Genomic DNA, 26,930 nt, shown 5'->3' on the forward strand with positions numbered 1-26,930 from the left:
TAATGCCAGGGAAAAGCACAGAAGAGAAAGATGTTGATGGAAAGTTCTGATTAAGTGAGAGCTCTACCTTGATGTGCATCTTTTTTTTTTTTTTTAATGATAATAATCACTGATGCAGAGATGTAGAAGTTTTCATGTCATGCAAATGCTGTATGCAGGGTCATACTAGGTGTACGTGTTGGTGCGTGCGTATGTATGTGTGTTGGGAGGTGATGGTTACGGGGAGGGGCTCATCTGACAGTGTGTTATGTGCACTGAACGGTGACATGGTTACTGCCACCTCTGCAGAGGGCCTCGAATATATAGACTACAGAACATTTAACTTGATTACTTATAGTACGTATTCAGAATGGTTGTAGGGATGCATTTACAGTGAATGGGTTTTCTTGTGGCAGGTTTTCCCACATTGAATCCTATAATTGACAAAGAGCTATTGCACTATGTCAAGCACACAATTATAATTGAATTAATGATATATGCATGTGTGAAACGCAAAATTAGTATTTGGAGAGACATGGTTTCTAATTTTTACATATTTGTATCAGTGCTCATATACGATGAGAAACTGTATGTGCCTGATCTAGCAAATCAAAATAAAACTGTGGTAGTGTCTTGGTAATTAATGATACTTTTTGGCTTCTATATTTTGTTCATTAAATATCTCCTCCTTCCTGTTTTTCTCTTTGTTGTAGGAGATGGTTTAGACAACAGTGTAGCCTCACCTGGTACAGGGGATGACGATGACCCAGACAAGGACAAAAAGCGTCAGAAGAAAAGAGGCATTTTCCCCAAAGTAGCAACAAATATCATGAGAGCGTGGCTTTTCCAGCATCTCACAGTAAGTGGTGCCTAAAACCAAAATAGATTTCTGTTCATGAGCCTAATGAGGTTTATTCATCGTTACTAGAAATCAATTGTCCCCATAATTTTTGGACCATTATTAGGGTTCAATTACTGTTGGGTTTTTTTTTTTTAATTCTAGATTTTTTTTTTCTTGGCTCTTGGAATCATGACAAATCTGAAAGAAACCTATATATATGCATGTGTGTGTATATATATATACACACACACGTACATGCCTGTAGAGAGAGAGAGAGATACAAAGCCTTAGCATGGAACAACACCTACATATGAAATAACCATTTTTTGCTTTGAACTATTCAAAATGTTCCTAAAGACAAAAAGGGGGAGGGGGGTGGTGTGGTGTGTTCTTGCTTTAGCATATATAAATCTCTGCCTTCTGGATTCTTTATTGCTGGCCTCTGTTTACACAAACTTCAGATGTACGTTGTGGAAGAGAGAGCCCCTGTCTCTGTGTGCTGACATACACTGTGGATGTTACAGAAGTCAGAGCAGCAGCTTGCAAACTCGTAATTGTTACTTGTTGTGGGAAATATAGAAGGCTTACAGGTTCCATAATTCTTCAGTTGCATAACAGAGCGAATAAGCACCTTTTTAGCTTCCCTTCAAGTCCATTACGTTAAATGCTCGCCATATTCACATTTGGGGGAGAGAGATTAAATATGTGACAAAGCGATGCTTTCCACGGGCTATCTTTATCCTCCCGCTTGCGATTGGTTTTATGTGTTGGTGTTCTGTTGACTATTATAGCTTCACTTAGGCATCAAAACACGGTTCCGCAGAGAACCTAGTAACACTCTCTGTAGTTTACTTTGTGTGGGAAATAATGGAAACTGGTAAAATTATCAATTGATTTTCCTCTTCCTCTCACTGTAAAATTGTTTCTCACTTGATAAGACTTAAAATGCTAACTGTTATTAACTACCTCTTCTTCTACCAAAGTTTTATAAATTTCCACGGTAGCTGATGTTGGTTACAGTGTAATGATTTCAGGACAAGGTACCCGATTTATTTATGATAGGGACTATCGAACTGCTCTGCTAGCAGCACAGCTAAAGGGGGGGAGCGATAGATCCACATTTCTAAACCATCATTTTGATGTAAGGACATTAGTAGCAAACTAAGGTGCATTGATCTGGCCTGTGGGGTCAGGATTAGCTGGAATAGCCAGTGTCTCTGCTGGAGCAGTGGTTATTCCTGCCTCCCAGCTATGGCCATTTCAAAGGTCAGGTGCCCTGTACCCACTTGGCTCAGAGGAATTAGACAGAACATGAGTCTCTGGGCTGATTACTTAACCAAAGACAAAATAATGAGTCCTAAGCAAATACTGACTAATTGAAAGGGCTGTAAATCCATTACATATTGGTCAGGGATAATCAGGAGTATTTAATCACTTTTATCTATTCAGGAGCACTGAAGCTGCAACAGCAAAGCCCTGAACCTTGCCATGTGCTTATTATTCTCATCATTATCAAAATTACTTCACAGCTGTTCTTTGCTACATCACCTCAGCTGGAGATTTACTAACCTGTAAAATGTTTTTAATTTGGAAGTCGAGTGAGTGTGAGTGGAGGGTTTTTCATTTAGCTGTAGGGTATCTTTACAGGAGTAGTACAGGCAGACAGCAAAAAGCAGGGCCACAAATAAACCGGTTTGTTTTGTACGTGTCTCCGTGTTAACTCCATTTCCTCTTATGAAACTTGTGATATCTTGGGGTTTTTTTCCTCCCTGTCTTCCTTTCTCACGTGCTCCTTGAAAGCATTCGACACATGCTTATTAAACAGTCAACTGCCTCTCGCTTCTCTTGAGGAAAGTCCTCCTGGCTTTTTGAAATCCCTTTTCCTTGTTTCCATCGTCTCTCTCCTGACCCTCTCCATCCTGCATGAATTGAGGAAATTTGCCATCACTGGTGAGGATGGCCTCGCAAAAATCAAATTAAATGAACACAAAAAAGCCCGAAACCTTTTATCGTCCAGGCTTTAATGAGTTTGCAGGTGTTGAAAGATTTACTGTGCTGTAATTCTCAGACCTGCAAACTGATAATGGAGACCCCTGACCAGTGCAATGTAAATTCAGAAAGATTCTTGCCATAAACACATGCAGGGAAGGAAGAGAACTCCTTTCTTTTAAAGATCTCGCACTTTTTCTCAAATTAGCTTGTCCATTCAAAGTGCAACGCTGGCTGAGCCAGAACGGGGGAATCCGTGATGTACAATTTTGTTGTTTCAAGTAAATAGCCTTACAATGGCGGTGCATGATTCAATGTACATTCCTTCATTACTACTCTAACCTTATTTCAAATTGGTTTGTTCCTCCTTTGTGCTGTATGACCTGTTCTTGTATTACAATAATCCCCTGATGTACCCTTTTTTCTTTCTCTCTTTTTTTTTTTTATTTAAAGAAACTAATTGAATTATCTCATTATTTTAATTTGTTAAGCAAATGTATTTTACATCTCAGGATGTGTTCTTAAAGAAGGAGCTGCTTAGGCTTTGCCCCCTGAATGGGCCATTGGTACATTTTGACATTCATGCATTCATTAAGGAGAGGAACATAAAAGAGCTCTGGTTGTATTTTTTTTTCAAACACCCAACCAGCATGGAGCAACTTTTCCATAAGCCACAGGGGTCTCTCTACATATGTTCTCAACTGCAAGCCATTGTCACCTATTCTGAATACCTCAAAAGGACAAATAAAATACTAAAGGCCAACTGTAGCAATTGTTAGCTGTTAGTCTCAATATGACAAAAATCATTAACCTCTGGTTTCCCTGGAAGGAGAGGCAGTGGCAATCCATCTCTTATGGCGTGGATTAAACTTGAAATTCCTTTAGACTAGCAAATTCAAAGAGAGTAACTCAGCTCTGGCTAATTGTATTTACTTATGATTTTAAATAAAATGCTATTTTTTCCCCCTTTATTCAATCAGTTTGCAAACTCCTAAGGTAGCCGATTTTAAAAATTGAGCTGCCTAAGTGGCTCTTTTGAAGAGACAGGCACTTGAACTCTGATGTAGAATGAATGTATCTGACAGGCTGTGTCTTTCAAAACAATTTCTAACCCCTATCACAGCTTCCATTTTGCAGTAACTTTAATTGTATTTGATATAGGATACACATGCGTGTTTTTATTGTTGGAAATCAAATGCAAGGAACAGGAGCTTCTGTCATGTTCTCGTTCACTTACTGAGCTCTGTCTTACATTTGGAATTACAACAGCACCGGAAGATGAAAGATCTGAGGATGAATTGGTTGGAAATGTGTATGCTTTTTCTGGATAATATCCAGTGTTTAAGAAAGTAGAGGAAATCCTAGTCTGGTAGTATAAGCTTTTCAATAGTACATAAAGATTACGACATCAGAAAGGTAAACCTGACATTAAGGCTGTTTTTATTTGAGTTCAAAGGTGGTTAAAGAAAAGAAACAGCAAGAAATCTGACCCAAGCCGAGAGTTTATTCATAGCTTTGGAAGACTCCTTTTCCTCTATGCCAAGGAGTCCTTAGTACACTCAATTAGCCTCTCAGACATCTCTGCTTTCCTCCCTCAAGTGCTCCCCTATTTGCCCTGCAAAGAACATATTTGATCACGAAGTGAAAACAGGAAGTGCTCAAATGTATAGACACCTCTGGCTTACACCAACGTTGAGATTAGGATTTCTTTCTAGCGGCTATACAGAGCCGGCCTCCCTCCTCCCATGCCCTTTTGAAAGATGGAGGACCTTTAAAATGTATGTACATAATCAGAAGAGAGCAAAGTTATAAAGGAAGTAATTATACTGTTCTATGGACTTGTACCACTGGTAGTTCATCCCTTTCGGCAGCATAGTGCATCAAGGACTACACTTTTGCTATGTTCAACGTTTTTTCCCCTTCTTTTACATAGCTGATAGAGCAGAGACGCGTTTATCCTTTGACACTTACCTGGAGTGATGCCCTTTATTAAAATCCTATTTTGGTTGTTTCTTTTGTTACAGTCTGTAAGCAGATGTATATCTTAACTAAAAGTACCAGACATACCAACGGTAGCCTGCAAGCTAAACCTTTTTTTATGACAGTGCCAGATACCCAGCTGATGGTATTTGGGATAGCACCCCTGAAGTCAGTGGAAATGAGCTGGGTTTTTTGCCTTTTTGGTTTTTTTTTTGCTAGCTGAACTTCTGTCTCCTACCATTTGTTTGAACAGTGTCATTTTAGCCTGATTTCCACAATCTTCTGGCTGAAAATCTTGCTCTTTACACAGTCTCTTGTAGAGTAGATTTTGGTTTTATCTGCTTGGGTGTCAGGCTAGAGTAAGTTCTGCTGGAATGTGTTAAAATGAACCAGCCACAGCTTTTGTACTTACTTGAATTAATTTTCCTAACTTGCCATATTCAGGTGGCCAGATAGGACAATATGAATAGTCTTACTGAAACAATTTTTTTTCCCCCTATATTTATGTGGGTGTATCTGAGAATATAATGTGTATCTCATATTTTGATGAATGGCTTACCAAACCTTTTATACAGGGCAGCGATTTTTATTCATTGGATTTGATTCTAGAAATGAATGTCGTCAACCAAAGCCAATCTTGGAGCAAGCTTTCAAAACAGTTGAAACTACCCCACCTTCATAAATATCTCCTCCTGTATCGTGATTTTAGGCGTAATACCTAAAGGAAGGTTAGGAATGTAGCTGACTACTGCACTCCACACTGAACTTTCATATCAAACAGCAGAAGAACAGCTTTCCTCAGAGTCCTGATCCAGGAGAAGCATTCTTCATGTTGATCTTTTTGCTATACTTTAAAAAACCAGAAACAAATCCAAAAATACAACAGGCCTTTGTCCGGTTAAAATGGTGGCAAGGAGGCTGGGAGACTCAAGAAAATACAGGAATGTGAAGACATTCTGATGAATTTCAGTGCTTGTGTTGGATCGCATTGCAATGTGCTGTACGCTCCCAGGGAACACCGAGGACTCGGACGATGTCCTCTGATTCTCCTGTAAAACGACCTGCGCGTGGGTTCGCATGGCTGCCGTTTCCGCTTCAGTGCACCATGTAGTCAGAGAGTTGGAGGAGCCTAAGGTACGGTTTTATTCCGGGTCTGCTTTTTAGGCAGGGCTGATTGTGTGCTGAGTTTGCAGCCAGGTAATAAGTTGCCTGCTGGTGTAGGACAGACCTCTCCGACTGTACAAACACCACCCAGCTGGAAGCACGTCCTGCAAAATAATATTGCGCTCATTTTTCAGCTGGGTAAACTTTGTGAGGAGAGGTTAAATGATTTCACCCTAGTGCTGAAGAAAAACCAGCATCTGAATGTTAAACTCCCATGACCTGTGGTCCTGTGGTCCTCAAGGTGATGGAGCTGTGCATCTTTGTACCCCAGCGTGGCTCTGGTCGCTCAGCAGAAGAGCTGGCAGCTGCCGTAAGCATTTGTTGTTATTGCTGGAGGTAGCAGAGCCCTGCCTAATGCCACCGGCATCCCCCTCCTGTCCTGCCCGCCTGCGCTACGGCGTCGCCAGCCTGGACAGAGTAAAACTGGAAATCTTTCTCAAAATGCCACTTCTGATCCCGGGCGGAAAGGTTTCGTCCTCCGAGCGCTCCTAGTCCTCGGCCACAAAATCAGTCCCAAAGGTTTAGTAACAGACCGAACGTTCATATACCTTTTAACCACCACAGTCTTAAAAGAAAAGAGCTGAGATGGGGTGGGGGTGGGGCTTTGTTTGTTTTAAAAATGGAATCTGAGATTAGATCTGACATTTCTACATCCACCCCCTACAGAAGAGGGAACCCGGGGTCATGGGGTGTGTGGGCCTCAAAAGCTAGCTTTGTCTGGGAGTGGTTAATCTAATCATTGTTACATAGACATCTGTTATTTCTTCTGAAAAATTGATGCTTTTGTGACACAATGATCCATCTATTTAGTACAACAGCCTGAGTAATTAAATTAAAAAAAGAATATTTTTGCGGGAGCATGTATGATAAAACTGCCATACCTCCTCGTACCCGCGAAAAGGCTGGGGAGAGGGGAAGGGAGAGGGGGAGAGGAGCGCTTTAAGCCCCGCATTGTTTTCTGCTGGCTGGAGGAAAACATCTGTGAATTGTTTGAACTGAACCTTAGCAGGGACTGTCTGAATCTGTGTCATCTCTGTTTAATTTCAGGAAATGATGTCACAGCGCATTAAATAACAATGCTGCGTGATTTATTTTTACTTGTACATGCTGTCCTAAGCATTTTGGTTACACGGCAGTGTTTCCAATTAAGTGCAAGCTTTCGGTTTTATAAAATATACTCGGTAATGCTTTTTGGTTTTGGGCGTGGGTATGGGGAGGCTGGGTATTTTAGGGGGTCACCAAGGTTCAGGGCTGTCGGAGGGCTCCGGGCCCATTTGTCATGTGCTTATGTGTAGTTGGGACTGGATGTCAGCGCTCTCGTCACCCATGGCAACCTCCAGGACCGTGGGTTTGTTACAAAGCCTGTCTGGGGGAGGAAAAAAACCTAAATATTCCGAACCGATCCGTCAAAAGACCTATTAGATAGTTATAGCCAGGCCTGCGTACTGTAGCTTCTGCCTCGATCAAACTTTCTGCACTCCCCCTTCTTCTGCAGAAGAATAGAGGACATAAGTCAATTCTGTCTGCCATCTGTCGCCTCTCTCCCCGCTCCTCAAATTAAAGAGACAGTCCGAAATTTAAATAATCGGATACAATCACAGGAAGCCCGCCTGGAAATTATTACATGTGCATTCGGTTGGGTGTTTGGGGTTTTTTTGGTTGGGGTTTTTTTTTTTTTTGACTTCTGGTTTTATTTTGAAGGGGGGATCTTTATTGTACTTCTTTGGAGATCAAAATATGTTGTGTGTTTCAGCTTCAAAAATAGCATTCTGAGAAATACTGGATTTGCAGTGTCACCGAGTTGTTATCTAATAAGATTCCAAGTTATATATAGGGTGAAATTCACACGCACGCATACACACACACACACATCCCCCCCCCATACAATCCCCGAATTGCGAATCCTGCAAGGGACAAGCAAAGGAAACGCCTCACCCTTCCCCTCCGGCTCTCCCTTTCCCTTCGTCCCCTTTCTCCCCCCAAATCCCCGCCAGGCTGAGGGGCTGCAGCAAAGTCCTTTCACAGCACTACCGGGACGATTTAGGCTCTCGAGCCTACCTAATGCTCCTTTTCCAGGCCCGCTATAAGAGTTTTTCACACTACCCTGTCTGATGTTGGCTAGTTACGCTTTACCTTCACCACTCTTTTTTTTTTTTTTTTTTTTCCCCACCGCCCTGCCTGTTTTTCTGTTTTTGCCTCCTCCTCCTCAACAGGCAACACAATGTGTCAGGACATTGTGCGGGGAGGTGAATTTCATCCACGTGGCATATGAGGTCAGCCGCTGCCAATCCGTCAGATAACATGGCTAGATGTTACTTCCCAATTTAATATTTTACCTGCCATTTTCAAACAGGGAATTACTGCGAACAGAGTGTAACGAAAAGCATGTGCGTGATTTTAGTTGAGGCTTGATTGAAAAGCCTCGACTGAGCAAACTGGATGTGGCCTAGCGAAAGACAGGATCAGCCACCGGTGTTTTCTGGTTGTTATTGTCAGGTTACAAAGGTCTGCAGAGTCAGTACAGGAATTAAGTGAAAAGAAAAGAAGAAAGAATACCAAAGTCCAAGTAATGAATTCCTTAAAGTAATTGAAACAAGGAAGTAGTAGTGACAAGAATTCATTTATATAGAGTTGTGGCTTCGAGGCTCACAAGGTAAAAGGGAATTTAACTAAAGCGTATGCAAATATAAATAGTGTTTAAACACTCCAAGAACGTTGCATTAATAAATGTTGTACACTGCAGCCTTTGAAAATCAAGATCACAGTCAACTAAAGGTGAGAATTCTTTTGAGTGTCTTCAAATTCCACTACCTGAACCAGATGTCATCAGGAAACTCCTAGTTCCTCCCTTTCTCTGTAGTGTGTGCACACGAGTATATGTATATATAAAATATATTTTTAGGGAAAAAGCAATTGCTGTTGTTTGTGCAAAGTGATACTGCCTCTCAGTTTTGCCTCAGGACATGTTTATTTAAGACCTTCCTTTCAAGATCCATGGGCAGAGTAATTGGTTGCAAAGAAGTTTTCTGCAAAATTAGAATTATACTGTAAACAAAAAAAAAAAAAGGCATGTTTCTGCCAACAGTTCCACAACTGCTAAGAAACATAGATGTCAATTCTTATTGTTGCCTAATGAAGAGAGTAGTTTATGGCAGACAATATTACTTGTGGTGTTGTGGAGTTTGCCTTGAGTTAGGATACTTAGAATACCATGCATTACATATTTTAGAGTTGATTGGCAGCAGTCGTTTGTAGTATCCAAAGCAATCATTGGCATCTTTAAAGATTTATTATTGTCTTTAAGCATAATGGCAATACAGTTTTCATGCTTTTACATTTGCTATTTTTATTTTTAACTGCTAGCCCCAAATCTGCCAGAACTAATTTCAGTTGTTTTGTCTAATACTGGATGATAGGTTGTCAACTCACTGTATAATGCCGTAAAGACTTTTTTAAATCTTGGTTTTACCTTTTTATGATGGCGGTTCAAAACATGTATTTTATTTGTAGCGGTTGACTACTTATGTCCATAAAATGTTTAACATCTCATGACGTACTCTTACAATCTCAGCACAATGAGTGGCCAAGAGCGGCAAATATTGTAGTTTAGTGTTTTAAAAAAATCTGCATATATTAATTTGTTTAATGCTATAGAAATTTGGCCGTCATCTGGATCAAGCTTTTATTTGGTCTGAGGTACATTTCAAAGTGGCAGCTTGACATTTTAAAGTGGATATGCTGTGGAAATACTATCTGACTAAACTGCATAGCAATGGGAAAGCTCCTGTTCACTTTCTTAATGTATACTAAGTATATAAAAGGAGTAGGTTTTTGTAAGATCATGGCCTAGTCTAGACTACTTTGAAGCTTGTTATGCCAATTAAAAAAAACCCAAAGACGATGTAAGCTGCATTGTTAGTTGATATTCTGTGAACGTACATGGATCTTGATAAAAGCAGTTCTCTTTCCTCCCAGGTAAGGTAAAAAAATGCAGGTTTAATTTCTCTGTCTTCAAATATTTGCAGATAATTCAGAGATTAGTGCCTAACAGTGTGTACCTCTCAGTCCTGCTTCCATTAATTCCAGTGGAACTCTGATCCCTTTGAAAAAGCCAGACGAGATGAAGCAGTGAAATCACAATGGAAGACAAACAGACAAACACACACAATTTTGCGTCTTAATAAGCGTTAAATGCTATAGCCACTTTATCCACAAATTGTACTTAACAAGTCTTTCAAGGATCCCCTATTTTATGATAGAAAGACCAATTTCTTGAGTGCTCAGCTATTTGTGGCATTCCCTTGTGGCTGAACCTCCACTACCGTCCCCAGGATGCTTTAGCACAAGTCAGCTCTGGCAGGCGTGGGGAGATTTCAGTTCTGTTTCGAGCCATGACCATGGCAAGACACCGTGCCTCAGTTTCCCTGCTTAAACAGCATGGCATAATGATGGTGGCTGCTTTTTGGAGTGCTTTTGATATTTACAGATGAAAAACTCTGCGTGAGACCTGTGTCTTATACTTAGCATCAGCTGAATTACAGAGGCCTGCGCTTCTGTTGTGGTTTTATCCTGCTGCTGAACTAGCATGACAGTCATGCAATGCTTGTATAAATACTTGAACTTCTGCAGACTTTGAAAGTTCACAATGATTTTCCCTTTATGAGGGAGCATTTAATATAAAATTAAGATTGTTATGCTCTGTCTGGGCTACACTGAAGATGACAGCACTAGATTGCTGCAAGCTACTTTGGCTCAAGTGGCTGGAGCTTGGGTTAGTTTTGTCTGTCAGGTCCTTTCCTTGCTGGTGACCCGAAGTGGTGATCATTGCATGCAAACAGGATCAAATATCTTTCCCAGAAAGCAGCAAGAGAAAGAACCTGGGGCATCAACTGCTGGCCCAGGGGCAAGAGTCAGGATAAAGGGAGTGCAATAGTATTAACAAATGCATCTTTGTACTTCTTGAAGTCACTAGTGGATATTCCCCTCCTCAACAGCCCAGGGAGCTTCCTGATGTGGAATTGGACTTTGGCAGCTTTCCAGCCAGTCCTGATCCTTCTGCTGCCTCTTTTGATTCACCCAGGTGCTTCCCACTTGTGCTTGAATGAAGAAATGGGAAGCAGGAGGGTGACCTAGAGTAAAGAGTAAGGGACAGAAAGGCTACTGCGAAGTCTCCGACTCATGTTGGGAAGCTCCCTGCCTACTGAGGAGCACGTGCAGACAGCTGACAGCTGTTTTGATGGTCCACAAATGGACTATTCAGGGATATAGAATGTGAATAGTGAGGAAGGTCATGATACGTGTGATAACAACAGGAATACGAAGCATTATGTGGTCAGAAAAGTGGCGTGCGTATTTGGGAGTCAGCAAAGGAATGGTGCATAGGAATGCATGGGTGCATAGGAATGCATGGGTGCATAGCAATGGTGGCACTCCTAAATTGCAAGGGAAGTTGGTTAATTTGAGGGATCACTTCAAAATCTAAATCTTTAAAGGGTGCTTTAGTTTCGATTACAAAGGGATACTCTGATGATGTCTTTCAGATACAAAGTAGGAAATTAAATGGAAACATATGTGAAAAGTTAATTGTTGTGAACAACAAAAAGAGGAGAAATAATTTAATTTACTTCTCCCTTCCACCCTGTTCCAAGAGTTGTGTTACTTGGGCTGTCTCTTTTCAATGCATTTCTTCCAGTTCCACATGGACGCTTTACTGCATGAACTAACGTCTCTTAGGAAAGAGAGGTGCTTCCTGCGTTGGTACGAACTTCTCTGTGGATGGTGGGATGAGCTGCAGAGTTTTAGGACAATCCTAAGAAGCTCACATTGTTCTACATAGTATGCCTACTTACATCTCAATTTTAAACGGCCTACTTTGTATGCGTGCATTGTGTGGTGGCCATTAAATGCCAAGCAAACACTTCTCAGACCAGAAAAATCCTGCTACTTAGTGCATATCTACCCTAAGCATTTGCAGACAATTCACAGCTATAATTAATCTTAGCTGTCCTGGCTCTGTGAAACCTGAACTTATATCCCACAATGCTCTTGGATGCAAACAAACTTCAGAGAAAAAAGGCCATTGCCTCTTTCTCTCCCTTTTTTTCCCCAAAAGTTGGCCATTTAGAGAGCACTAATGCTTGCAAAGGAGATTAAACCCCACTATGAACCAGTGCAAAACTATATGTGCAGCAGGAAAATAAAATGTCTGCAAACAAACAAGACTATGGTGTTTTGCCAGCGTGGGTACGAATAAACGTAACTCTAGAACTGTTAAACTGTCCCGAGTTTAGCTCCTGGGATCTGAATCCTACTCAAAGCCCCAGCTGAAAATCCATGATACTGCTCTCTCCAACTTGGTGATGCTGTAACATTCTCCACTGCCTCCCGAACCAGTGCTGCGGCAAACTTCTTGCTGAGACTGGAAACTCTTTCAAACAAGGCCTGGGGGCTCATGAGCTTTCTACTCAGTGCCCTGTAGGCTCACTCTGCAATAAGGTATCTCGCCTAAAAGAGGCCAAATATCACACAACTGAGCTGGTGGGAAATTCAAACTGTTCTAAGCAAAGAAGTCAATAGAGCTGCTGTAGTGAAAGGTAATGTTCAGAGTGAGATCACTGTGTTATGATCTCATGTTGAACATCAGGACTGGTTTTTTTCTTGATGATTATGAAACTAGCCTGAGGCCAGTCTGGTGAGAGTCTAAGAAAGATACAGAAGGATGTTTGGAGAGCCTGGACTATCAGGGCCCTTATTCCCAAAAAAGTGTAAGAGAGGCTGAAAGAAGATGAGAGAAATGAGCGCTGTATTGTTATTTCCAGTGCTCTCCCCATCCATCCCAAAAATCTAAGATCTAGCCATAGACATGGAATGCGCATACTGAATCAGTGAATAAGCACAGGCTACAAACAGACAAGAGGAGAAATTACTGAGGGGGAACAAAACGCCTTGCAGGAATAATGGAATTCAACAACCAAAAAAACCCCCAGTCATTGAGACTGTAGAACAATCTGTGGAAGTGCCTTTGCTTAGCACTTTTAAAACTAGACTCCAAAAAAACATTTGAAGAAATACTGCTGAGAAACATCTTGCATTCCTGGGGTTACACTATAGTAGTGTTGCCTGAAGCATTTCTCATATTTCCACGTTTTCTTATTAATGATTAAAAACTGAAAAATATCTTGGAATTAGAGCTGTTTTCAGAAGGAAACTGTCCCAAATTTGGCTTCCTTCAGGTTTAAGTTTTTCTTGTATTTGTTTCAACTTCTTAAATGACATTTCATTTATCTGTCAGTGGAAAAATTATTGCAAAATTAACTTACAAAGTCGAACTAGAAATGGGCTTGAGACCCAAAATGAAGAATTAAGGTTAAAAGAAATATTTAATTACTGTTCCTTCAGGAATTGGGAGTTTGAGTGGATGCTGAAGGTCAGCTAGGCTTGGGCTCGGTCAGACCAACAAAGGAAGCGAGTTTGTATTGAGGACCTTATGTTAAAAACACCTCCCTTTCAGATATTCAGAGACAGAGACTGTGTCATGACACATACGCTGCTCTTCATTCACAGCATGTGAAGTTTCGCAAATATCTGGGGAAGGTACAGGTCTGAAAGCAACCCTTACCCAGCTTAGTGTTCCCCAATATTTCTGGCATCTGCTACAACACTAGCTCTGTGAAAAGTCAACCCGAAACACCAAAAGTTGTTTGAGCATTCAAAAATCCACGTTGATTTTTAAGGACATGGATCCCATGCAAATTTAATGCAAAATGAGGTTGATTATGGATTTACACAGAAATTCGAATGCCGAAACAGGTGAAAAACATGGCCTTTTCACCCGTTTTTCACTTACAGACTTTTATGGCAATTTGGCTCCAGGATTCAAAACAAAGCTTGGGCCCTCAGAGAGGCAGAATGACCCCAAGAAAATATTGACTGAGTGCCTGCTGACTCAAAACTGCTGAATTTCACACACGGCTTTCCTCAAAAACATCAGGAAGAAAGAGATTGTATTTTGAATTTAAAATGAAATTTTGCTCTTGAACATTACTTTATAATAATGTAACTGTGGGGTTCCACGTTTGTCTCAATGACTTCCAGATCAAATGAGCTCAGTTTGCATGGCAGAAAAATGCATTTTTTTTTTTTTTTTCCCCCCCTCATTGCCAGAATTACAAATTTAGCCTGGGATCTGAGATCCAAGTTGGATTCTTTCTGGCTCATTTATTGGCAGTCACAAGAATTATACAATAACAGTAATGTTGCAATTACAATAGTAAATCTATGCAATTACAATAATAAATAGACGATGGAGTGGCCAGATTAAAGTCCAGTTTTCTTGCCTATAGCTAGGCTGGCTTTATGAAGAAAAATAGCACAAACTTCTATTACGGTTTGAAGTCAATGGCATTTTTTGTCAGCAGAGAATCAAATGCAATTCAGACACACAGGGACATAAATCTGTTCAGTAAGTCAGTCTCTTTTCAGAACACCACTTCTTAGTTTTGTTAGTAGTATTCTCTTTTCTGGGATTTTTTTTCTGTTTGGCTCAACATAGTCTAGTGAGTCAGGCCTGCTTGGAAGATTTTTAAAGTGAAGTGACAGGGCAAAGATCTCTTTTTCTCACTCTTAATTATCCTTCCCAAGAATGGGCTTGGGTATCCGTTTTAAAGATGCCATTGGCACAAAGTGCCTCTTGTAGGGTTTTGATATACAGTTTGGAAGTTACCTGCATGAGAAAAGAGAGGGGGAACTTTCTATGCCTGCGTGTTGAAATCCTCCTCGCTGCAAAAGCAGCGAGCGCTGACCTTTGCTCTCAGAACAGGGAGTCTTCTGGCATGGAGCTGAGTTTTCCTACCGCTCTTCAGAACTGTAAATAATGTTACTACACCCTGAATTCAGTGCATGCAGCACTTTACATTACTATTGTGTATCTTAAAATAAACAACATTGCAAGCTGTTTATTTTGGTGTTACTATGTATGCATTTTTTAAACAGTGGTTACTTAAACAAATGTCTCTGTTCCCACAGCACTTAAAAGCTGCTGTTTGCTCATTGTGGTTTTTGGGTTTTGTCACTTTTGTTTTGATTATTTCTGAAAATCACACTCGAGGATACAGAAGACAGGAGTAAGTTGTACTTGATCCAAACAAATGCTTCATGTCACAGCTTTTTCTTTATGCCAGCTTTTCCCATGTTCCTAGTAGAAATAATAATTTTGGTTTAGATCAAACTTACAGATCACCAGTATTCCAGATTGGATCAAACTGCCCTCAAATGCGTTTCTGCAGGCCAGTCAGGCTGTGCATTTGTAATCAGAGTTTGACCCTGAGGTAGCGAAATTGTTTAAATAACATTATTGCTCAGCAAAACAAAAGGTGCAGGGGATGAAAATTTAGGGCACTGAGGGTTTCCACATCTTCTTTCCCCCTCTCTCATCAGTCTTCATTCATCCACCCTAGAATCCTCAAATGCCGTGCAAACTTCTGGGGTTGGAAATGCTGATAAGGGATTGATGGAAAAGCCGTTGTCAAAGGCATCAACTTTTCTGAGCCATGTTGCCACGTAGCTTTGTGGCCCTCTGGCTGCCCAGGGAGCTCAGAGGACCCTTGCTGGTCTGTCGCGGTTCTGCCAGAGGCGGCGTGCCCTACGCCGTTTTCTCATCTTTAGTGGTGAGCTTTCAGCGATGGCTCTGCCTCTTTCTATGCCATGTACACTATTCACAGATCTTGGTGTAGTTGGCTAAATCTCGGTAAAAAGGGTGAGGAATAAACTTGTTATTTCTCCCTCCGCTCACTCTCCCCACCTTTATAAAAAGTGACTGCGGTACGGCGTGATTGTGATAGTTATCCTAGAGATGCTCTGTTCTACTTTGCTGATTTTTCTTGGGTCATCTTCAGTTAGGCCTTTTTGCTGGGAAGGAAAAATACTTCTCTGAGTCAGTGGAATTGTGTCTTAAAGGGCTGAGAAGTCAGAGGCTTTCTTTGTGTGCCTATTGCTCCATTATAAGGAACAGAGAGGGCAGCGTAGCAAGGCCACCCTCACGTATTTCTTAGCAGAGGCAACTGTGATAGGTTTGCGGGTGTGCGTGTTGTTAAAACGGGTTGTCACCTTACCACCTTCTGCCACCCGTTCCTGAGTGAAAGAGAGTGGCTGGGCAGTCATGGAAGTGCTGGGGTGATTCCTGTGTGGAAAAGGTTTAACAAGAGTGCTCCAACAAACGGGGGAGCCGGCACTAAGTGGCATTAGGAACTGAACTACTCCCTGGCCAGCCCTGGGGTCAGAAAGCCACAAGCAGAAGCATTTGGTTTCCTCATGCTTGGACACAGCCAAGACCTGAGCCCGAATTATTCATTTGTAGAACTCATAAAGGCTGCCTGTCTTTTTTGCAGCAGAAAGTAATCTCTTCACTCAACTGCTAATTGCCCCATGATTTTAATCAGGCAAGAAGCAAGATCGTTAGATAAGGAAAATTAGTGTTTGAGAAAAATTGTGAGTGCAGTTCTTTTCCAACTTGTGTTGACTATAAACCAGTTTGTCCTCCTTAATTATGGTCTTCAAAGATAAACAGGTTGAAGGGAGTGTTACAGTCTTTGGCACAAATACAGCATATTTCAGTGCTTTGTTGAGCAAGCTGTGTGTTTTTGAGAAAGAAATAAAAAGTTGCTTGTATTTTTTAATGTAGTTAAGATTTATTATTTTTTATTTATAGCTCAGCAGGTGTTGATTTTCAGCACTGTGTACACACTCCTTTGCCTCTGGATTTCGATACACTGGATAACCCCTGCTCCCTCTGTAGAACAAACTATGTGACAATTAAGGATGAGAGGAGCATTAGATAAAGACAACTGGCCAACAGCAGAGCACTTGGACTATGTCATTCTAACTCCTGAGGGAGGACAGTACAATATAACAGTGTTCCCCAGCCTTCCTGTTCGCTCCTAACCTTTTCATCTAATTTGCAGAGCTATTCCATTTTTTGTGGGGTTGTTTTTTGTTTGTTTTTCTTTTCACCTGCTGATTATTTTTCTCCTAATCAACCCTACCACAAGTCTTCCAGGTCTTACTCGTCTGCTGCTTCTCTCACTGAGATATGGATTAAATCTGCTGCAATGCTAATATATACATTTCAAATAGTTTTGCATACTTTTTTCAGTGTAAATACTATGCCAAAACCCTAATTTGTGACTGAGATTATTAACATCATTTACATCTGTTGGTGAACATTCCCCCTTTTCCATCTGAGAGACAGAAGATGGCAGAATGAGTAGCATTTTTTAAATGCTGTTAACAGAAATGAAAACCACTTAGCAGCAGAAAAGTTTTGTGAGAAGGAGCAGGTAATATTAAATATTTTTACAGCATTTTAACAAATGTTTTTGTCTTGATTTTGACTAAATAAAATCTGCTCTACTGGCCAGACCAATGGTCCACTGAGCCAGATAAGGGTCAGCAGTGGGTGGTAATGGGGCCAAAAAATGATGGAAATATAGGGTGATCCCAGAAGGCCCAGTATGTCTGCAAGCTTCTGGTGGGTGGAAGTTTAATAACTTTCTGAATTGGAAGTTTATATCCAGACCATAATGTTTAAGAGACATTGACGCATCTACATTTTCTGTTTCGGCCTGCTATGGACCAAACCGTATATTCATGAGCTACAGTTGGAACAGCTTAATTTTGGATTATTTTAATCTTTAGGGACATTTGTTAGAATATTTTCTGATATGGAATGGAACATTTGAATAAGCTTCACATTTCTTAATGCAAGGACCTACGTTTCTAAACTGTAATTAAAAAAAAAAAAGCGAGAAGAAGAGAGAGCATGGATATCAGTTTACACTTGGTTTAAAACTAAACCTGCTTTATTTCAGGTATCAACAGAAAAAACTTAGCAGCCCTGCAGTTTTCTTAGAAATTTTCATGAAATCTTTTCTTCTTCATTTGGCAGGAACCCTGATTATACCCCTAACACCAGTCCAGGTGTTTTCAGTATCCCATTCTCCATCACTCTGATCCTGTTCTTCGCATGATTGGCTCTGGCAAAATAAAACACTGATCAGCCCATGCATTTGATAGTGTGCTTTTAAATAAATATCCCCACTGTGTTCTGGTTGAAAGCAGTCACACAGTTTTGACATAACCTAATCATGTGCAAAGCTAAACCTTTAGTAGCTAGCTCTCGCAGACATTTTTTTTCTTCCTTTTTTTTTTTCCTTTCCCTCCCTTCTTCCTCACATGGCCCCTTTAGAGCTGCTGGAGGGCGTTGTTGAGAAGTTGCTACCGTTGATACAGTTGCTATTAATCACAGTCTGCCATGTTGTGACGCAGGTTCTAATAACATCCCATTGAGCTGCCGTTGTATGCTGGAGGCTTACCAACAGCACTAGGCCTTTGATATTCATCTCACACCAGGATAAAGAAAATGTAGAGTTAAAAAAAAAAAAACAACTGCAAATGGGCAAAGAACAAAAAAAGGGGGAAAACATAGCAAAATCAAAAACAGACACGCTTTCTGTGTGCTGCTTCGTTTACCATGGGAGCAGCAAAGCTATAAATCTCTGCTGTGTTGTTTGAAAATTGAACATGAGGCTGCTAAATTTATCATTCATTCTTTGTTGTTTCTGGGTAGTAGCTGCCTGACTTGGCTGACTTTGGTTTCTGTCCCCTCCTCAATAACAATTTTTGTTGTCGTCGTTGTTTCAATACATTACACGCGCAAATCAAAATTTTACTGGATCAAAGAATATTGGAGGATTTAGTAAAGTGCTCATAAAGGGGAGGAGGAACAAATTTGCTGCATGTTACACATCATGCTTCCTTGGCAACTGATTCCCTCACATTCATAATTACAGGAACATAATTTTTAAAAAGCAGCATGGGCGGGGGGAGGGAGAGGGAACGCTTCCTTTGGTTAAAGGCGTTTGCAATTTTTAAAAAATGGGAGTCTTTGAAAATTTACCAAAAAAAAAAAAAGTTCACCCATATGCTCTGTAAAGATTAAACCTGGAGCCTGATAGAACTGCACAATCACCTTCTTTTGTTAGCACTTCTTGTCCATGTTGAACTGCAAAGAAAAAAAGGTGGAAAGCAAGCCTGCTACAGATGTGACTAGCTATGAATATTCATGAATGCCATTGCTCCTCCTTTTCTACTGGCATCCAAGCCATTCTGATCTCCCTCTCCCTCTCTTTTTTCCTCTTCTCCTTTCCATTCCCTTTCCTTCCTCGAGACTGAACAAGACTGCAGTTTTATTTCGGTAACAGCCTAGTATGATACAGTTATCAGCGGCCTCAGAAGCCTTTTATTTCCACTAAAAAAAAAACAAAGGAAAAAAGAAAAAAATTGTAATTATCCACAGTTTTATGAATCCACCTCCCCTTAATGTTCATTATTTAAACCAGCAGCAATTACAAGTTCAAAGGGGTTTAGAGGGCCAGCAACCCGCATAATCACTGCCAAATTAAGCGGGACTCATTCGTCACAGAAGAGTACACTCTGAGCAGTGAATCATGCATGCAGTGACAGGCACTGATTTACATAAAGACGAAATCTGTGCCCTCTAGGGCTGAGCGTTACTTTATCTCAGTGGCCCTGTGATATATGCATTTTCTTTTGGTGTTAGGAAGGTTCAGAGACTGATGCTGTCTAATACATGATATTTTATTCTCACCAGCATCACTACTACTGCCGCTAATTCATGTTTATGTGTATTTAACTAACAATAATCCAAACTTCAAGGCCCTTGAGTTTTTAAAAGCAAAGTTTTGACCAGAAATCCCTCTTAGGATCTTATGATACTTCTGAACTTCTTGATTTTTTTTTTTTCCCCCATAATCAATGTGCAGGTTGAACACTCATTGTTGAAAAAGATTACTTGGATTCTCCGCCTTCCTTGCCCCCCCCCACATTGGGTCAACATAATATTTTTTGAGGCAATGTAACTACTTGTACATGTACAGTATGAGAGGCCTAGTCTGCATGTATTACTTTATCCATAGTTTGCTAATTATCCCAAGACATTTTAAGACAACGTGGTTCCTCCTGACAGAGACATGGTATAGGGTCTGGAAGAATTGCATCCATCAAGCCCATCTATACCTCTGGCAGCAGAAGAGGAAAATTTTCTGTTTGTTATAAAGGATTCTCTTTCCTTTATCATGCTATTCTGCCTCTTTGATACTGAACTGTTTAAAGATGTTTTTATATTCTGCTTTAAGACCAAATTCTACTCAGTTCATTTACCTACACCCACTTGAAGTTACTGTGGTTACTCACGTAGGCAAAGTGGTCAGGTCTTGACCCTTCAGGTAGCAAATGGATCAATGCAGGGAGTAGCTATACTCTTATACAACAATGAACCTGGAAAAGTAGCTTTTGAGTAATCATTACTTCCCTATGTTAGCTGCAACTCTCTCCTCCGCAGCAACAGGACTGTGGTATGAACAGTACATACAGTAGTTTGAAATGGTACCCAGTTTTCCTCCCTTAGGGGTAGCTCATTGAAGTTTATTTAGGGATGCACCAGCTACAAGCTATGAGAGGTCTCCTTAACATGTAAAGGCACTTTACCTAAAGGACTTAAATTCTCAGCTGTCGCTAAGACACAGCAGAATGACCGCAAAACATCTGACTATGGCACCTTGACACAGATGCTGTTCCTACACCAGCTCTAGTGAAGATGAGAGGTAGCTGGAGGTGTCAGAAAGCAACAGCGGTCTGATCAGCTCTTCTTTTTTCTTTGACATGCCACTGCTCTGGGGACTGTAGTGTAGATCTAGCATTGCTGGCTCTCCTCCAGTTGAGTAAGTCCGTCTGCTTTCCAGTCCCGTTAGGCCATTTTAGTGGTGAGGAAGAGTAGCAGTATAACAGAGGCTGGCACAAGTGTTCTGTATGTGAATGCACAAGCTCATTTTTTGCACAATGTCACTTGCATATGAAAGAGATTCATATTGCAAGTACAAATCACAGAGGCAAATGTCATTTGCATATGTCATTGCACTGCCTGTGCAAGTGACTCCGTGCATCTATGATGTCCTCCACAACACTATGTCCTCTGATAGAGCCTCATGATAAAGAATTTGACTTATTTAGGTAAATGGCATATAAACTTAAAGGCTACTCACAGCATTTTTTTATCTGTATTGGCTACTGTATGTTCAGTGAGGACACTGAAGATCTTATGGGTATAATTTAGGTACCATTTTTAGGTAGTAGTGCCTATTACTAGAAAAAACTTTTTGTGGCTGGTAAATAAAAATTGTACACTGAGTCTGATATGGATGTAATTTACACCACTGTAAAATCAGATTAAATGCAAAGGTGGTGAAAGGGAGATTCTAACATGGACTAACAATGTTCTATGATAGTCTGTAAATGAAAGTGGAGTGAAGGTCATGTGTGATGACAACAGAGTTGTGTGAATGGACTGGTTTAGGTTTATTCTATTATGCATTATGGAGTTCATGAATCACTGAAGTATATACTAAGATCAACGTTTGCAATATTACATAGCAAACAATCCCTCTTATTTCTACCTTATTCATTTTTTAAACTTTTATTAAATGCCTGAAAGATGTTATGTTACTATTTAAAAGTTGGAAAATTCTTTAATATTACATTAATTTTCAAAGAATGTAGAAAGCAATTTAATGATCAATGATGGAGAGATGTGAGAATGAAAACCTGTTTGCTATATTGTACTCTTTTGTGCTTTATTGAACCAGAACATTTTAATATGCAGAACTTGGCCTCTAGGAGTGTCTTTCTTTGGATATTTCTGGCTTCCATGTGCTGTCTTTAAATTTCCATGTGTTTATTGTGGTCTTTTACAGAAAAGTGAATTGCTGAAATGTTTTTAATTATGTTCCCACAAAAGAGTTGTCAGAAAGAAGTTGCAAAGCCTTTACCCACCTAATTTCTCACTTTGAGCTCACTCATCTTCATCAGCAGTTTAAGTTAAGATGTCAAATTTTGTTGACCTGGCTTTTAAGAACTGCTGCAACAGGATTCGTCATTTGTCAAAGTGCCAAAGCTTTTTGTGCTTCTTTTAAAGTGCAGGAGAGTAAAGTAAGCTTGGTTTTGGCTGGTTTTAGAAAATAGCATGCTGGCATGCATGGAGTTGGGACACTGGAGCTGCCTTATCCACATCTACCTCATTTTAAACCTGAAAGACTAACCTTTGGAACTGGTGGGTTTTAGGAATTGCAAGATAGTGGAATTGCAGGATACTGGGTCCCAGGGCTGTTTTCAGCAGTGGCCAATGCTCCTGGCCCTGAGGGAAGGGAGAACAATGAAGAGAAAATGGCATTTAGATTTGAGATCTGTTTACTAGATCTCATGTAACTATGGAATAGTTACATTTGTCAAGCCTGTATCAATGTCACCGCAGACTGAGAAATCTGGGCTATGCAGATGATGCAGCCTCAGGGAGGTGTGGTGATCTCTGTAAGTTTCTACTAAAATCTTTTGAAAACTTGGACATCCTTGCTTTCAGTCCTACAAACAGCTGCACTGTGATGCAGCTGATATAGTGAGCATATGCAAATACTTAATATGGCAAACATCTTGTTTTCTTTCACTCCCTGTCTTGTGCATCAACTTTCAGACTTAATTTATTTTGATTTCTCTGTTTTAACTATGGATGTAGTCTGTTGGGAAAGGCTTGGGGTATATAGTTGCTTTAATGATCAAATTCTATTTCTCTTTGGTCCAGCCTGTATGAAATCTTGATGCAGTGTAGAACTAAAGTACCCATCAATGTTCCTTTTATTGGACATGCTTCATATATTGTGGTGAAATTATATGCATCCACATAGGTTGTTAAGAAAAACTTAACATGCCACTGATGTGCAGTGAGGGAGAGTTAATTGTGTAGATGCCCCAAGACTACATCAACGAGCAGAGCACACTGTAGTGGTCATATGAATCTGTCTTGAATAAAAATTACCAAACAGGTTTTCAGCCAATAGCCTAAGGTAAAATCCTAGTGTTAATAAATATGTGCAGATGAATGAGATCTTTTCTGTCTTTATCATTTATGAATCTTGGTGCTGCAGATATAGGGACAGACATCTAGGAAAGATTAAAAATTAAGTTGGCATATGTTTTAGCATACCTGATAAGCACATGTTGTGTTTATTAATGCGGAAGCATCCTGTTGTGCAGTCCGGAAGCATTCCCAGAAGGAAGCATGACTGACCCTCTTTTTGTCCCGGGGAATGGGGCTTCTTTTACTCCCCTGCGCTGCCACCACCTTGTGTCGCATTAGCCAGATGCCTTTCCTCTCCCTGCAAACGTCAGTTCTGCTGTTGAGCAGCTTCTTCCAGCGCTGTCTCCCAGTCCAGCAAAGCGTTCGTGTCCTCTGCCCCGTGCACTGGCCGCGGGAGGATTTGGGGGGAAGGTCTTCTGTTGGTGCAAATGACAAAGCTCCATTGAAATCCAGCTTTTGCCAGTATGCGCTTACCAAGGATTTATGGCGTATCTAACATGTAGACTTAAGAGCACTGACTTTTTATGCTGGTATGTTAGGATTAGGCCCCTACTTCTGTGCAGTACAGAAATTCATGATCTGCATTTTCTGAATGCCATGAAAGGCACCTTTAAAGTGTTGATTTCCATCTTTACTGAATTTAACTCTGAAGGACGCGGTGCCTGCAGTGGTTAGATAGCACTACTGTTTTCCTTAGTGGCTATGTATACGTTCCACAGATGCCCCTACAAAATTTTTGATGCACTTTCAGAATCTGTTTCACACTCAGCCTCAAAAGAAAGTGGGCCCAATGTTGGCACACTGCAGTGGTCACTGTATGGTGAACAATTAATGCCAAGGTTTGTAAAGACCCCTAAGTTGGGCCTACACACATCAGGCTACATCTAGAGCACGTACGTGCCCCATTGATTTCCAGCTGAACTTCTTAACAGTCTGTTATCAGCCAGTGGATTTGCAGCAGCTCTGAGAGTCCTCCGGTTTATTCTGTTGAGATTGAGGGTGTTGTAGCCTCTGACAGTTCCTGGAATCAGGGAATGACACAAGTAGCTTACAGTCACCTCGTCTTCACCATGCTCATGCCTTGAGAAGAATTTTTGGAACCAGTTTTTCTGAAATGGAAATCCTTTGATTTCCTCTGACACTGATTGATGCTTAGGTGACATCTCCAGAAACCAACCGTGCGAAACAATTCAGGGTTTGTTTTTTGGCTTATAGCCAACATCCAGAAATCGAGCTTTAAAAAAATAAATCCATGTCGTCTAAAAAGAAAGAACATAATACCTTTCCAGATGTTAATTCTTATCATGTTATTTTGCAGTTATAAGTTTTTTCATGTAAATTACCCAAGCCATCAGGGCTCTTTTTTTTTTTTGGAATCAGTATCTGTAATGCCTGTACTAAATAAACTAAAATAGTTTTTATAATTTTCCAGCAAATGGCAAACTTTGTCTTTTAACAGTTAAAAACGTCAAGAAATATTTAAAATTACTTTTGACAGTGTGTTAGCATGAGTGAAAGTCTTTATCTAAAGATCCCACTCGACTTTCTCAAGCACTTAAAATACTACCAGAAAATTGTTTCTGTGGCTTATTATAGAAATAAGTAGATATGTGAATAAACTTTCTGGTTGATAGGAATACTACACAAAAGGGTTTAAAGATGATTATTAATTTTTCTCTTGCTTTTGGTTGTGTTTCTAAATGCAAGGTTCAATATTAATATGCTGAGGCCAGTGATCATTCCTGTATTTGAAAATCCCTTTCTTTCCTCTTTATTGATTGTCAGTCAGCTAGATTTTTAACTGTTGAATGAATATCAGAGAGAGGAGGTCCAACAATAGTATGACTTCACTGTTTTAGATGACATCAGTACCCTTTCAGTTGCTCTTCTGGGCTCACGACCTTACTTCCGGTTGCAAACCCCATTTCTGCAATTGAATTTCCGCTAGGTTCGTGACCCCACCTCATAAATGTCATGACCTGAATTGGTGTCACGACCCTTTAGTTGGGAGCCACTGTCCTACATCCTTCTGCTTGACCAGTTTGGGATATGAATTCAGATTAATTTGCTCTGTAAACGTTTAGAATAGAGAAGCATCCCCTTTGTTTACCCAAGTTGTGCAAAATATCACTTCCAGACAGATGGAAATAAAATTGACAATGAAATAATTAAAGAAATGGAATATTTTTTTGTTTACGTTGAGGAGATTGTTCCTTTTTCGTGTTCTTGCTATAGACTATTCTGAAACTAATTCACAGCTGTACAGATGATAGTTAGATGTGAATATTTCTCTGTGCATGCAGCTTAAATGACTGCTGTTAACTGTAAGCTATTAGAAATACCTCCATGTGTACTGTTAGAGAAGCTATATATCTGATAAATCCAAGTCCCTAAATACAATGTATTGATAACAGATGTTAACAGTTTGCCTATGCACCTTGCTTAAATTATGCGAAGGAAAAAATGTTAGGTCATAAAATCATTAAGGTTCGTTGTGTAATGAGAGGTACTTTAAGGATGAGGTCTCCAGGCTAAGGATATGACCAGGTGGGACTGGTCCAAGATCTTCAGAGACAGTGTAAAGTAAGGTGTTGCCATACTGATGAAACATCTGGGATACATACCAAAAAAACCAGCTGCTCAATCAACATAACAGCACTTTACATGCGTCATTGGTTGAGGGCTTTTTCCTATACTGAAACATTAACTTTCTTTTTTTTTAGCTTATGTTAGAAGACAACAAACGGGAGTATCTGTGCAGATACTACAAAAGTGTAAATGAAAAGGACTAAGGTTGGTGTATGAGCTGCAGGGAAAAAAACCCAAAACAACAGGGCAGCACTTACATTGAATTTAGTGTTGTCAGATCTTTTGCTTTCACCAGAATTGCTTTGGTTTACATTCCTCAGAGCAGTTTAAAAGTTATTTAGCTCTTCAGGAGTTTCTACTCGCTTCCTAATGGGAAGGAACAAAGTCAGACCTATGGAAACTATGTGTGCAGTTGGCAAGGATTTCAGAGTTGGTGTGTCCATTGGTTCACAGGCTAAGCTTGACCTGATAGATATGTATAGTCACACATGTGTGATTCATTAATGGTAATGGGGAGTTTACTGATGTGACCCCTCATGCATATCTCATACAAATAAAATATGTTTTGCAGTGCAGTCTTTTGACATGATTTATACACTTAGGACTTGATCCAAGTCCCAAAGAAGCTAATGGAGAGTCGTCTTTGAGAGCCGGAGCCAACAAAGATAGTCACAAGCTTTCAGTATGGAGAGGGTAGGCTTGGATTTTGGCAGAGTTTTTTTGGTTTAACAGATAAATATTTTAATTAAATTGCCCCTGAAGATTGTCAGAGATGCCTCAAGACTGACATGTCTCTGCTTAAACACCAACAGAGTCGTTCAAAGGAAAGAGGGATCCAAGCCTTTCCACAGGGTGTAGCATCAAACCTGTCTTGCGAGTTGCTCAGCTGAAATGCTCTTCAGTGTTTTTGGCTGAGACAGACAACAAATGTGTCAGCAGGAGTGTGGGTAGGGTATGTGAGGCGAACATTTGTGCGCAGGGCCCAGGTTCGTAAAAGAGGTCAGTGAAGGTGGTGAGCGCTGCTGAAAAGTCATCCCTTGACATCGTGGTTGGTTCTAAGCCTGGCCATGGGAGCAAATTTGAAATCATTATCACATAGGTTGCTCAGTGCAGCCACCGAGTGACAGATTCACTGATTTGATTCAAATTCAAGTCGGTGTCAAAGCAGAAATACAAGAAGATAAAGATATGTGGGCATGCGGTGCAACATGGCTTTAGAAGTCTTTTGACAAAGTATAAGATGGTCCCATTTTCAAATTTTTACATGGAAGTGAATGGGGCAGCTCTTTTTAATGAATGTCTGGATCAGCACTGTATCAATATGTAGTATGTTAGATTTCTACAAAGGCTATTTGTATTATATATGTGTAAGAGACATACTGCTATTTTGAGGGGAGAATTTTTTTT

At 40.3% G+C, this 26,930-nt stretch overlaps 1 protein-coding gene across 10 annotated transcripts in view; it reads left to right on the top strand.

Moving 5' to 3' along the window:
- The window catches only part of MEIS2 (Meis homeobox 2), a 174,168-nt gene that overhangs the window by 52,547 nt on the left and 94,691 nt on the right, over nt 1–26,930 (top strand). For all 10 annotated transcript variants that reach the window (XM_054827277.1, XM_054827281.1, XM_054827279.1 and 7 more), the window contains exon 8: nt 693–838. In XM_054827277.1, coding sequence (XP_054683252.1) covers nt 693–838 — 146 coding nt within the window. The remainder of the gene's footprint in view (nt 1–692; nt 839–26,930) is intronic.

This window comes from Grus americana, chromosome 5, assembly GCF_028858705.1.
Source record: "Grus americana isolate bGruAme1 chromosome 5, bGruAme1.mat, whole genome shotgun sequence".
NCBI lineage: Eukaryota > Metazoa > Chordata > Aves > Gruiformes > Gruidae > Grus > Grus americana.